A 14,497-nucleotide genomic window follows, 5' to 3' on the forward strand; every position below is an offset into this window, starting at 1 on the left:
TTTTTCCCCCAGAAAAGAAAAAATTCTCCACTGATAACAAGCTCCCTGAGGGAATAGATTTGTTTTTTCAAGGGAAAAAAGCAATCATTTAAAAACATAATCTGAAAAGCTCCAACAATCAATAGTTGCTCTATTTTGAGCCACAACACATTTCTGATCAACATTTCTTTGGAAAACATGGGTTAGACCAACCAGTCCCTGGTCCTGTAAGAGGGACCCTTCTTTCAAGAAATATCTCCCCTCTTTCAAGTAGTATTCTGCAGATTAGAATAACCGTTCTTTTAAAACGTCAATGAACATATTTTAGTCAAATATACTTCAAAGCTATACGAAAATTCTATCTGCAAAACTTCCTCTACCAACATTTAAATGGTTAATTATAGATTCTGTCATAAGAATACAGAATCAAGGAAAAGAGGTGGAAATTCAGTTGTAAGGCTAAACACTTGAGAAGTTATCTTTATGTTACGAAAGTCAAGGAATCTACAGACACACAAAACACGTCTTTACGGTAATGAGAATGCCATGTGTTTAAACCATTCTTAAGCAATTTATTTTCTTTACTGATGATTTACAGGACCTTGATTATTAGACAAAATAGTGTATTTTAACTAAACCCCCCCAAAAAAAAAATACCAACCAATAGAGTATAGAAGGAAATGCTATATGGTTCCATAGAATATATCACACCCAGTGCACGCACTGCTTCATTCTTCTCATCTGAACCTATTTATTAATTATAGGATTTCTGCAAAGAAATATTTTGGTCAACATGTAGTGTACAGTTTCAAACCACTGAATCAGGCTCTAATTCTGGCATTAGTCTACAGTCTAAACCACTGCAATAGATCTTTCAACGTGTTTAGTGTAATCAAAAACTGTTCTAAACATTTTTGAGCAGTTAACAGTAAACAAGAGCTATAGACTGCATACAGTTCAGTATGGTACATTAACTGAAGCGAGAAGTTTTAGTACGCTTATTGCCAATTTTTTCCCAAATTTTAACAAGCAGAACTTCTTTGCAGATACATTATTGCTGAGGGTAATAAGGCTGTTGAGGAAAAGGGTATCCAGGTTGTTGAGGTGCTGGATATGGTGCTTGTCCAGGGTTTTGATACACAGGTGAGGGTGCATATGGCAGATTATATTGACCATACATGTATGGATTATAGCCCATTGGCATTGGCATCTGGCAATACCTGTGGGGGGGGGGGAGTGGGGGAGAAGGGAGGAAAAAAAGCATACTTTAGTTGCAACACACTGGTGCTGGTAATTTGTAAACAACAACTCATTAATAGATACAAAAAAGAGACAGGCAATCACCACAAATGCTTTCCTTTCATCTTCCTTTTTGCGCAGAAGGACGTGTGGTAACTTTCAAGGATCAAACATGAAAAGAAGTACAACACATGGAACAGCAATGCAAACAGAAGGCAGAGTAAAGGCAACTTGCTACAACTAGAGAACTGATCTAAATGGATTCTCTTATGCTTAATATCATTGGACATATTTTAACATTTGCTGAGCCTTCTACTGAAGGACAGAGCAGCTGTCTTCAATTTCTCATGATAAGTCCAGAAAGACTGAAAAAAGCATCAGAAGACAGCACACTACTCAACTGGAATTTTTTCATCGTCTTTAACAGGATACCAAGATTTGAGAAATGAGATATGCCAACACTTTTGAGATAAACACCATCAACTGATTATGCAAGGGCTGGCAATAGTCCACAAGCCACAGTTAAGGAACTGCAGTCCTACCTCTCTTCTCCTTTAAAAAAGCCAAACTACAAAAACTTAAAAGGAACTCTCCCAAAATGGTACCAGCAAATGATTCCAACAAGAATTACATGATTAAAACTACAAAAAAAAAAAAAAATCACCTTCCCTCAAACACTAAACACATCTTCAATTATAACAATAACTGATTTTAGCATGTCACATGCAACAAACAGGTGCTTTTAGACAAACAAACTGCTTAAGTACTCCCATAGCTTACCCTGGGTAACCTGGATAAGTTGGGTAAGGAGGCCCCTGGGCCTGTGAAGGTGCAGTGCTTGCTGCAGGTGCACTGGCTCCTGGAGCAGGAGTAGGAGCAGGAGCAGGAGTTGGCGCAGTTCCAGAGGGTGCTGATGTAGAAGAGGAACTGCTTGTTGCAGAAATCACTGGTGGTGGTGGCCGTGCTGGTGGCTGTGGTTTAGTCCCCTAAGAAAAGAAACTGAATTAAGCTGGAGCTTCTTTCTGGAAGTCTTGGAATCAAACACTGTGGTTATATGATTAGTTGATTTTTGTTTTTATTTTCACCTTAAACAAGACATTCTATATTTAGTCTGTACAAATAATAATGCAAAGCATCTAAAAAACAATAAGCTTTCCATTTCAAACCTCTAAATTATGAGCACCATTATTACATAATACACCTCTCTGCAAAGTCTTTAGACTTGGCCGTCTATTTCACTTCAACGCATTTCCAAATACACCAACATATTAAGGAGTGATATACAGAAATTACAGATCAGTTTTGAGTTCCAAAGTATGGACCTTCTATTCTCAACCCACTAACTCCACAGCATGTATTTACCACCATGGTTCTGGGTGCTGGAGTAGGAGTTGACGATGCAGCAGGCTTACTTCCTCCAGCTGGTGTGGTCTGATATGTAGGCAGAGGAATAGAGGGAGCACTGGGTTCCCTAGCAATGCTTTGCTGCAAATCCCTATTAAAAACAAACAAGCAAACATACAGCTTAGATTAAGAGTTGTTCGCTATACATTTTAGCAAACTAAGCTAAAAACAGGCAACAGAATAAATCTAGTATTTAAAGCATGATCACTGAGCTAACTCACACTAAATCTGGAGTCCAAATCACTTCCTCTAGCCAACACAATCCTCTAGCCAACCTTCTGATTAACTGTTACATGTAATTTCTAATAATGTCTTTATGTTCTGATTCAATACTGGGTATAGACCACTAAATTAGCCAAAAGCTTTGGGATCAGAAATTACAGAATAGTCAGAACATGTAGCAACTTGGAAGCTTTCCTGAGAAGCAAAGGAAACCTCAAGGCTATGGAAAAGGATAAAAGTAAGTTTCAGTAATTCTGACATGTAAAGAGATGCTCAAACACAGAAAAAAGGCCATGTCATGTTACTTGTAGATTGCCCTAAATTAAAGAATACTGCATGCAAATACTGTACATCTAAAAACTGCTAAAAAAAAAAAAAAGTCATCCACTAGCTATTCGGCAATATCATTTATATCTGTATAACCATAGCTATCAAAAAAACCCTGACAAAAATCTAAATGGCTCAGCACATGAGCTTTCAAGTTCTCTATTCTGTTACCTCTAGTGTTGGAATTAGTCTTGGTAAGATGCAAGGAGACTTTGGTGTTATGTACTACGAGCTGTCATTCAACACCATAATCTTACAGCCAGCTTGTCATGAAAACTCCAAGGAAGTAGTTCTAAGTCATATATTCAGAGGAACGCAATGCATTTCTCAATGCTAAGATTTGGTATTTAAGACTAGACAGATTCTTCACAGAAACTTTAGAAAGCATTTAAAATTTCAGACAATTTTGTGTAAAAATGATAGGTGAGCAATATGTAACATCTAGAACCTGATACCTGGCATTCTGAAACAGAAGATGGGAGACTGACAAAGGTATACAGTCTAGTTAGCAACAAACTGCAGGCTCCAATTACATGGCATGCAAATGTGAGCTCCAAAGAAGAACAGAAGTGGCAACTTCTGCAGAAACTTGGTAGAAAAAACAAGACAAACAAAGACTCCAAGAACACTGTCCTTGCAGTTAACCTTGCAGTAAAAAGGAATGATGGAGAAAAAGCTGGAAATACTGTCTTGATGCTCTGTTAGATATGCATATGTATATCAAACTGTTTCTTGCAGATAGTGGAGTAGCTATTCAGCAGTCTATTAAACTAACAAAACTGAAACTTAACAACTTAGAAGATGACATAGAATCATAGAACAGTTTGGGTTGGGAAGGACCTTAAAGACCATCCAGTTACATCCCCCCTGCCCCGGGCAGGGCCCCCTTCCCCCAGCCCAGGGGGCTCCCAGCCCCGTCCAACCTGGCCTGGAACCCTTACAGGGAGGGGGCAGCCACAGCTGCTCTGGGCACCCTGGGCCAGCGCCTCACTCCCCGCACAGGGAACAATTTCTGCCTTACATCTCATCTAAATCTACCATCTTTCATTTTAAAACTGTTACCACCCCTTGTCCTATCCCCACCCCCCGACCCAGAGTCCCTCCCCACCTTTCCTGTCCCCCCTTTAAGCCCTGGGAGGCCGCTCGAAGGGCTCCCCGGAGCCTTCTCTTCTCCAGGCTGAACCCCCCCAGCTCTCTCAGCCTGGCCTCACACAGGAGGTGCTCTGGTCCCCTGATCATCCTGCTGCAAAGACCGATGGCTTACAGTGGTACCATTCAGAGTGAAGTATATTTTGATCACAAAGTGACCAAATGCATTAAATGTGAAGCTCAAAACACTATTAAAACTTAACCTCCAATGGACAACCATTATGTGGGGAAAAAAAAATACCTCTAGTTCTAAATGAGAAACCTTCTAAACAAATTTATTTTTACTAAATGAAGATGCAGCCCACAGTCAGTGTTTTTGCTGTAGCTGGTTGGGGAAAGGAGAGGGAAAGGGCAAAACACACATTTTATTCACTCAAACTATGGGTTGGGCGTGCTCTGAGAAATGCATTTTGTAGGCATACACTACAAATATCCCAAATTGCATCATCGCCCTTAACCTTGACAGGGGATCACATCAGCAAACAGTTAACACATGAGGCAGTAAAAGACAGCGTGGCAAGACTCAGCCTAACCTTGAACACTAAACCCACAGCTTTAACACTGAATGTTAACTTATTAGAGATGTGAGATATTCAGACCTAAGCCTTGGCTAGACAGCCTACAGCTTCCAAACTGCCACGAATGTAGGAAGTGGAAAAGAGGTGGAAGGGGTTGTATACAGTTACTAAGAATTAATTTACACGCACAATGTAAAAGTGTTCTTTTTCAGTTGGACAAAGGATGAAGTTAGGAAAGGTAAAATCTAAAGGCTGAGCATTCCATTCACAACATGATACATGCACAAAACAACTGGAGTTTCAGTAACAACTAGCCCTTTTTATGAAAAGCTACAGGCTTTGCTGAAAAACGCTGATTAAAGGGCAAGCCTTTTCAGTTATGCTTTCCTCTTACGAGGAGAGCCTAAAAATCACAGCTGAAGCATACTACACTAGCCTGATCACACGTGGGGGACAATGACAACAGACGCTTTCCTTCATCAAGGACAAAATCTGCTTCTCTCCCCAGTACTGTAGGCAGCCCAAGTATCTGTTCAATTATAAAATATTAGACCAGATCAGACTACAGAGCAGAGGTGGAATACTGACATTATTCCGCCCACCACACTGGACACATGGTAGGCAATCATAAACTGAAGCATTTATCTAATTTCTCAAATTAAAATGACAGCAGGAGCAAGATGCAGAAATCAGAAGATCTTCAAAGGAAAAAATAAAATAAAATTATTAACAAGCGCATGTGAAGAAGAACCGAGTGAAATCATGGTAAGATGAAACAGATTCATGCTGAACTGTGCATAGGAATACCAAAGCAGACTTCAAAGTAGATTTTTCCATTTATTTCTCTTATCACTTTCATAGTTTTTCAGGAGAGGGGAGAGTGGGGTTCACATTCAGGCAAAGAAGAGGTGGTAGTCTTAACACACCTACTCTCCTTTCTCATTTCATCAAGTCCCATAATAGACGTGTCCCCAGAGATTAATTTCTGATAAATACTTCACTGTTTCTACAATGCTTACACAAAATATTGAAATCTTACTTGAGTAGTTCATCTCTTTCGGTCTTGCGAGCAAAGACAATGTCACTGCATTTGTTTTGGAATTTCAGCAGGATTTCTGTCAGCTCATTGTAAAACTAGTGAAGAAGAAAACAAACAAACAAACAAACAAAAAAAAAAAAAAAACAAACAAATGAACAAACACATTCAATCAGTACTTTCAGACTCTGTGCTATCATATTTCTACATATTGATCCCGTTATAGGCACTGTATTATTACAGCACCCAGAACCTGCCATTCCACTCAAGTTAGCTAGCGAGTGCATTTTATTCTGCTTTCCAAAAACAAGTATTAGTCAGCTGTCGTCCATCCCTGAATCATACAATTTAATGGGTTTTTAAATATATATATGAACACAAATATGAAAATAGTTTAAGACAACTAGAAAATGTATTAAAACCAGAATAAAACTAGATCACTTCTGGTGGTTAAATGCTTATTTTTTTAAAGGATAATTTTTTCTTTTTCTTTTAATTTTACTGCCTTTAATTAGCTCCATGGATTTCATTTGTATAGACATTTCAGAGTTTTATTTTCTCTTTTTCCCTCTAGAGAGCTATCAATAAACCAGAAAAAAAGTACTTAATACAGAAGCAGTAAGACACCTTCCAGAAGCCCAGAACAAAAAAAGCAAGCTAAATAAAGTCCTCCTCATCTCTCCTCACGTATGCAGCAGCAGTATATAAAACACAAATTTGATAAGGTAATTAAATACCATGGGAGAACAGATGAAAGAATTCCTCAGATAAAATAGCTCATCTGGGTACTTCAGCATCAGTTACTCAGCAGTAATTAACAACTTTTCCTATTTTAATATAAAGCAATGCTCAGAAAAGCTTACTTTTCAGATAGGAACAAAGAAGCATTTCACAGCTGCCAAAACAATCAAAATTTGAGCAACTTGCTGTTCTCAGCAGTAAAATCCTCAGAAATGTACCTCTTACTTAGCATGTCTGCAAAGTTTATTATGATTTTTGATTCCTGTCTCATAGTGTAAATAAAATAAAAAAGTTCTTCCAATCCCTTAAGCATTACCATACCTTTGTGCCTTCCTTTAAATTGGCTACAAGTTCCACAAAGTTGTCATTTGCTACAGCTAAGTTCTTCAGAACTTCTTCTCTTAAATTAGATTCATTGTTTGATTGTTTCATCTTTGAAAAATCCTGGTGTGCATTCTACAAAGAAGGAAAAAAATAAGCAGTTAAAATAATGCAAGCCAGTTCTATGTAAGAATCTGTTTGGGGTTTTTGTCTCTTACTCATTGCATTTCCCAACACTTGTCTTTCCTCACCTTCCACCCTCACATTGTACTTCCCCATACTTGCTGTCTGCTAAGTGCAGTGGCTATTTCAGAACTATACACCTATTAACTCCCTGGCAGCATCAGCTAATTATCAGCTAATTACCTGTCCTGTTGTGGGCTGCCTTAAGCTAATTCTCAAGCTCATACTGCAGACTCTCATTCAGAGGCTATACTAATTAGGCTGTCTCCTGTACTATCCTCCATTGATATTCATAAAATCATACTGAAAGTTAGCATTTTTAAGAAGCATCACCTCAAATCTGGTTGACATTGGCAAGCTATTAAAAGGACAGGGAAGTGGAAAACTTATAGAAAGATCACCTACATCTCATTTCTTTGGGGAAAATAAACAGACAAGTGAACTTAAAAAGACTACTTCAGATGCCAGCAGCAGCCAAACTTGAACTCAAGTTTGAACAGACATTCAAACATCAAAGTAACATCCATCAAGATTTTAAGAGTATATTATAAGATGAATATAAAATCCTTAATAAACATGGGCCATACGGTCATTTAGAAACAATTTTTTCCCTTTTGGAAAAGTTTCTTACTCTTGGAATCCAAGTTGCAGTCACAATTTGCAAGTCATCCTGGGCACAACTAGGCCCCATCACTACTCAAGCCACTATTGTCACTTGTCCAAGCACTAAGACTTCCAGTTTCACCAGATATTTCAGATACCTGTCTCTAGCATTACTGACACATTTAGGCTGAATTTATTAATTTCTACTTTTATGAGCTTTGCACATGCTGGAAGTCAAGCATATAGCAAATAGCAATTGGGAATAAGCCAAAGTGTACTTCAGAGACCTAAAATACCTTCTAGCAGACAGTGAAGACAGGTGTCCTGTTATTCCAGAAAGAAATACTAAGATGGGATGAGGGAAAAGAACAAAACAAATGCCCCAAACTTTTTAACACACCAATTAAGCTTCTTCCAAGAGCAAAGCCATCTAAATAACTGGGACAAGAGAAGGTACCAGTGAATTTACACTGGAGCGTTGGCTAAAAATTCACATTTCTTTCCAGCAAACGTAAAACACACCTCTATTTTTCAGTGATCAGAGGAGTAAAGGATTATCAACTGGCTTATGACAGTGCAACAAGCAAAACCGAGTCAAAGGCAAAGTGAGGTTTCTAAAGCATTGGAGAGGTAGTGGAATCATGGCTCCTTAGTTTAAGAGGAAGGAAGACATACAAAGTGTTGTACCTGAACATTTTTGAGAAGTTCTTCCTGCTTTTTTAGAGACTCTTGCACTTTCTGTATGTAACTTCCATAAATTCTGTCCAACTCAGCCAGAGAGATAGCCTCCTCGTTTATAGCACCATCCTGTGCAAGTGCAGTCAAGAATTTGTTTGTCATGTCAAAATTTACAGACTTCAGGTCATTTTCCAGTTGTTCTCTCTCCTTCTTAACTTCATCCAGATCAGCCAGCAAAGTTCTTAAGACATTAACAACCTAGACAATAAAAGTTGTCAGAAGTTAGCAGGCTTAGAAAAATTATTGCAGAAGTATACTCTATTACTTGTTTCCATCCTGCATTCCTCACTGATGCAGGCAACACTACTGCATGAGCACGTGTTTATAAATGTGTCTAACATGACAAACCAGGACAAAATTCTATGAAACAAAGATCTTCAAGCATTTCTCAAGCTATATTCTTCTCTAAAGATTTGCTTCCACTAGTAACACTGAATTACTACAAAGGTTTTTAAATCTATTTTTTTTTTTTGATACTGATCGGAGACCTTCCAATAGGATATTCTAAAAACAGCAGTCAAAAAACACTGACTTCAAATCGCTCCTATGAGAAAACCAATCATATTGATGTAGATTAGCCATGACTTACTTGGAAAGCAAGTTGGTGTAACTATCTAATACTTTAAAATACTGTGCCATGCCTTTTACATCATCTAATTGTCTCAAGAAACTGAGCACTACACTCCGTCACCCTACATAAAAATATTAATCAAGGATTGTCCTTCTTATAGTCAACCAGTCTTGCTCTCCATGGCAATTGCACTTGCTCACACCAAGTTTAACAAAATACACTCAAGCGAGTTTTAAACAAGATGACAACTTCTTTTCCAAATGTTAATTACCTCCTGTATCACGTGTGACAGAAACAAGAGCAGCGAAGGATCAGCTTCCATACCAACTCACATAAGTTTACTTTGTTAGACAAATAGCACTTCTATTTAAAATAGAGACAAATTTCAACAATTTACCTCATTTCCTTGTAAGGTTTTTGCTGGGTTGGCAGAAGGAATGGCTGCGTTGAGTTCTGACTCTGGTTTACACAGAAGTGCAATCGTATCCCGGTGAGACTGATAACGCTCTTTAACTTGGCCATCTGCTTGCACAGCTTTATTCAAAATATTATGGTAATTGGCTCCCTCTGGTGGTGAGAGGAAAAAAGTGTGTTTATATCATTTCAAAACTTGTTTTATCCAAGTCTTGCACCAGAGCAGTTTTCATGCTTTTCGGCAAGTCTTCTTACATTTTTTTATGAGCTTGCACATTACAAAGTTATTAAGACTTATAAAAAAACTTAAGCTTTTAAGTTATGTTTTAAATAGTGCATAAACTAAGCACCTATATTAATTCTCCAGAGAAACATACAGAAGTATATGAATGAACACTGGTTTAAGCTACTCCCCAGATTTAAACCCCTGTAACTGTGCCAAATTAAAGCAGTTTTATCAGTCCCTTGTTTGTTTCAAAACAACACATTAAGTGCACAGAAAACATGATACAGTGATGGCCCTAAGTAGACTGATGGACTGTTGAGGGAAAAAAAAAAAAAAGAAAACAAAACACTAAATCAAAGAGAAAAGAACATATTGGTGGAATATACAAAGTAAAATATTAAAAAAAAATATGTTAATATATAAAGAAAAATTCACAAGTATTTATGAGGAAATTTCAACCAGATTCTTAGGAGGGCAGCCATTTCTCACTGCATATGCTTTCTGAAACTTTAGCATGCACGTGCACTCCAGGGGTCCAAAAGCAGCAGCAAATTCTCTGCTATCACATCATTTCTCAACTCCAAATAATGGTGCAGATGGCAATAAGGATATTCTGGCATAACCCCTCCTAAACTGAAATGTCTATCTTTGAAGAGATTATCAGAGCATTGACAACTACTTTAATTTCCATGATGGGAAGGGACGTTTTCAGAGCACACCCAGAATCCAAAGCATGAAACAGGAACTTTACCTGCCCTTAAAGGCTTATAGAGCTCATTGGATGGCGTTCTCTGCCAGCGTTCTTTGAATTTTGTTCGCAGGTCATTGTCTGTAGTTTCTTCTTCATCTAATAGTCTTAGTGACTACAAGAATAAAGCGTAACATGCATTATAAACTGTTCTAAACATTAAATAGCTACAAAATATACAGCTATTGTAGAAAATAAGGAACGCTTATATATCCGTTATAAATTTAATTTGGCAAATAAAGAACAGGCACAAAAGGTACAAACCACCTAAATTTCTTTAGAATGCCTCTTCACCTCCAACAATTCTAAAAACAAAATACTTCTTAAGGGAACATCCACATGTGACAGCACAGTTTTTTATGGACTAAACACTTCGATGGCATATTTTCAAAGTGCTGATAAAGTTACAAGCATTTTGGATCATCATGCACTTTTCCTATGGCCTTTTGAAGAGAACAAGTTCAGTGACGGTGTTTAAGAATGTTTTAGTGTTACCAGTTGCTGAGCTTACTTCATCCAAAATCTCTTTGTTCCTTTGTAGCAGTTCAGGTAGATCTTTGATCAGCTGATCAATAGTCTGAATTCCTCCCTGTTCAATCACAGACTTAGACTTGTTCAAAATAGACTGAGGAACAGTATCACCAGACACATCTTCAATAGCAGCAGGAAGATTGAGGGAAGCCAACACACTGAAAAAGTCAACATGTTAAATAGCAACTTGTTTACAGTATTAGATGGTTTTATCCTGTAAATAACACTGTTATCCAAACAAGCAATCACACAGCCAATTATAGTGGAAACATAGTATAATGTACTCCTGGACAGAAATTTCCAACTGAAAGCTCTAAACTTATTCCTAGTGTATACCTCAAAAATAAATGTTAAAGCTCTGAAAAGCTAAACAAATCCTAGTCTTTCAGTACTTTCAGTAGTAACTATCTGGCAAATAAAGAAGCAACTGCCTTGAGTTATATTTCTATCTTCCACCTTTATATAATTTTTTTTTAATTATTATTTATTTTAAAGAACAAAATTTTTTGAGAAAAAGTGTTATATATTGAGTCATTGGTACAATTAAGATGACCACTGGAATGTGAAAATCCTCATAGACTAATGGAACTGGAACTTTTTGTGAGCAAGTGTCAAACTCCTAAAACAAGGAAAGATTGAAGAAAATTAAATAAATTTGTTCTTACTATACTTTCAGTCTTAGCAACTGCAGAAAAGTAGTTCTAAATACCCCTGCTATGTCTTACGTTTGTCAGCCTGCCATACAGTAATAAAAAAACACTGGTGTAATCTGGATATCTACAAGCTGCAAGGCAACCAGTGTTTACAAATTATTCCATAAATCCTCTTGATAAATTTCAAAAGAAGCCATACTTACCCATTTGCCAGATTTGTGGCTTCTCTCATCTGGGCTATTAGCCTGTTTACTTGATCTGCCTTTCTCTGGTTATAAACACTCAAAGATTGCTGAACTTGCAATGGAACCATCTTCTCAAACAGGTCTGCAATTAAAGTAGTATAAATTACTCAAGTTGCCCTGTGAAAGTAAAAGGGAACAAACATCTTCACAGCTCTTTCGTACAGGTTGTATGAAAGAGACTGATCTGAACAGTTTAAGATACTCCCCCCACTCCTCAAGACATCTTAAAAAAAATACATCTATTTCTACAGGTCTTCAGATTATATTTAATTTTTTTAAGACAAATAGATTCAGAAATAATTTAAAGGCATTGTATTTAAAATTACTGTAGGATTACAAATTCTGTTTTCCTTACAGCTTCATTTCTAATTCTGTTTTTTTGAAGGAAGAAAATGAGAAAGGGAAGAGATAATTATTTTTCAGAACTCCTCTGTACAGTCAACAAACTGAAATTTTTCAGCTTTATGGAAGGCTAGCAACTAGCTTAAACAAAATTGTACAATGATACTTTTTCCTTACATTAGTGTTCCTTCTGAAATTAAAAAGGTTGGTTTAAAATAGAAAATAAAGTTGGTAAGAAAATGCTTAAGAGAAGGGTACATTGCAGATAATGATTTTCAACCTCTGGTTTATTCTTTCAGTACTTTTTACTATCCAGTAGTAGAACAAACTGGAAGAGGCAAATGGCACTTTCAAAACCGCTGCTGTATACTTAATACAATTCAAAAGTAAGCATTTCCTTTTTCATGGTCCAAATGAACTTTGGTGGCTATGTGTTTCACAAGGTAACAACTACTCTGTGCGCTCCACACACTCTGCTTACCAGTGAATTTCTGACTGAGGGGAACAACAACTGGAGTAGACTTCACAAGACTGGCTTTTCCAATGGACTCCAAATCCTTCAGGTCAGGAACCCGGTCATGGTAAATGAAGTCATTGTCTTTTTTGGCAGCTGTAAGCGCACGGTTGATTTTGTCAACCAGATCTTTGACATTTATATATTCATCATAACGAGATGCCACCGTTTTCACCAAGTCTGCTGCATGCTAAATAAAATAAAAACATAGTTACAATTAAAATAATAACTTTTCTTTCTCCCTTTTATATACACTTAGTAAAACAGACAAGCTTCCTAGTTAGCCAAGTAACTATAGCCAACACGTATGATCAATATTATTATTTCCTTCAGGAAATATTCTCCCCCTCTTAAGTATCAACAACAACAACAACAAAAGAACAACAACAAAAAAAACACCCACAAAAAAAAACCCATGCCATCAGGTCATTTTCATCTTTCATGAAACCCACAGCTTGCTTTTGCTTGTGCCTGCAAACTGTTTCTCAAACCTTGCTCACATCCATTAAGGAAGAGGCCAGAGTCCTGCTTTTCACATCTGCCACTAACACCCATCTAACCTTGAGCTCAGAAGCTACAGAAGTTATGATGGAATCCTACTGCAAATTAAACTAAAATACAAGGTCTGCTGTCTCTTTACCTCTGTTTGCTCAGCCTAGATGCAACCCTGAGGTATCTGGTTTTCCTACATCCAATTTACTGCAGGAGAGATGCAAGAAAAAACACTGTTCTTTGATTCTATCCATTCAATCCTGATCACATTAGTGCTGTGAATGTGTACAAACAAAATACTAAGAAGTAATGTCAGTCAAGGTTTACATAAACTCGGAATAACTCAAAAAAACCTCAAACTTATTGGGATTATGAAGTGGAACCTGAGCTACATTAGAAGTTAAGTACACCTGAAGTATATTTGAAGTTTGCTTTTGCCACTTTCCATCGTCCCATAAATCACACAGCCATAGTTCTGGTTTGATACAGTCTAACTAGCATTTTCCAGAAATAGAAAATTAGAGGAAAAGAAACAGGAATGTGCCTTTATCTCCTTCCCCCCTGCCCCACCAATTTCATCTATCTTTGTTCTAGCTTTTAAAAAGGGAAATAAAAAAAAGAGTATCACTTTTTAGCAACTGCATTTTTCAAAAACTCAGAGAATAACAAACCTCTAATTTACATTAATTATGGAAGCAGTACTTGAATAACTATGGAGAACAGGATTTACGTTTCATCTTACTAAATTTATTAAAAACAAGAAACAGGATCTCAACTTCTGACTACACACTGTTTGTAAAGCAGTGCTAAAATAAGTAATTAAATAGAGTACTTCCCCTCAGGCTTCAATAAAAAAAAAAAAAAAAAAAATCATCACCAAAACCCACTACAACTTTAACTCCTCAGCATGAAGGGATACTTCTGTAACACCACATGAAGAAAAAAAATCATAGACACAAGCTATTTCACTATCCAACTTAACAATGGTAGTATATTTGATACATTCAGATCTGTCGAGGGTGAGCACTAAAAAAAAAGTTAATATTCTATTACTGTAGTGTCCTAGAAAAGGTCTACTAGACAGATTTCAAACTCAAGAATAAACCACATATACCTTCATCTATCACCTAGTAATGTCATACTGTAACAACTTGCTATCAGAAGCTCATACAGGCACTGCACTGCCATGTAAGCATACAAAGAAGTTGCATGCTCCATCCCATTCCAAGTCAATAAATGCACAATGGTAACTTTCAAAATGTCAACACGACAGTCTTATATCAGATTCTCAACTCTTCTGC

General features: G+C 37.1%; 1 protein-coding gene across 4 annotated transcripts in view; it reads right to left on the reverse strand.

Moving 5' to 3' along the window:
- Positions 1-530: 530 nt before the first annotated feature.
- The window catches only part of LOC104364360 (programmed cell death 6 interacting protein), a 32,901-nt gene continuing 18,934 nt past the window's right edge, over positions 531-14,497 (reverse strand). For 2 of the 4 annotated variants that reach the window (XM_042806442.1, XM_042806444.1), the window contains exons 8-18: positions 12,672-12,894; positions 11,807-11,930; positions 10,931-11,108; positions 10,423-10,534; positions 9,429-9,598; positions 8,410-8,658; positions 6,937-7,071; positions 5,878-5,972; positions 2,581-2,713; positions 1,999-2,204; positions 531-1,199 (exon numbers count right to left, since the gene is read on the reverse strand). In XM_042806442.1, the coding sequence (XP_042662376.1) occupies positions 1,031-1,199; positions 1,999-2,204; positions 2,581-2,713; positions 5,878-5,972; positions 6,937-7,071; positions 8,410-8,658; positions 9,429-9,598; positions 10,423-10,534; positions 10,931-11,108; positions 11,807-11,930; positions 12,672-12,894 (1,794 nt within the window). In that variant the 3' untranslated portion in view covers positions 531-1,030. The remainder of the gene's footprint in view (positions 1,200-1,998; positions 2,205-2,580; positions 2,714-5,877; positions 5,973-6,936; positions 7,072-8,409; positions 8,659-9,428; positions 9,599-10,422; positions 10,535-10,930; positions 11,109-11,806; positions 11,931-12,671; positions 12,895-14,497) is intronic. The other 2 variants (XM_042806443.1, XM_042806445.1) reach the window with 1 other exon arrangement.

The sequence above is a fragment of the Tyto alba genome, unplaced genomic scaffold, assembly GCF_018691265.1.
Source record: "Tyto alba isolate M040663 unplaced genomic scaffold, T.alba_DEE_v4.0 Super-Scaffold_46, whole genome shotgun sequence".
NCBI classification, from domain to species: Eukaryota; Metazoa; Chordata; class Aves; order Strigiformes; family Tytonidae; genus Tyto; species Tyto alba.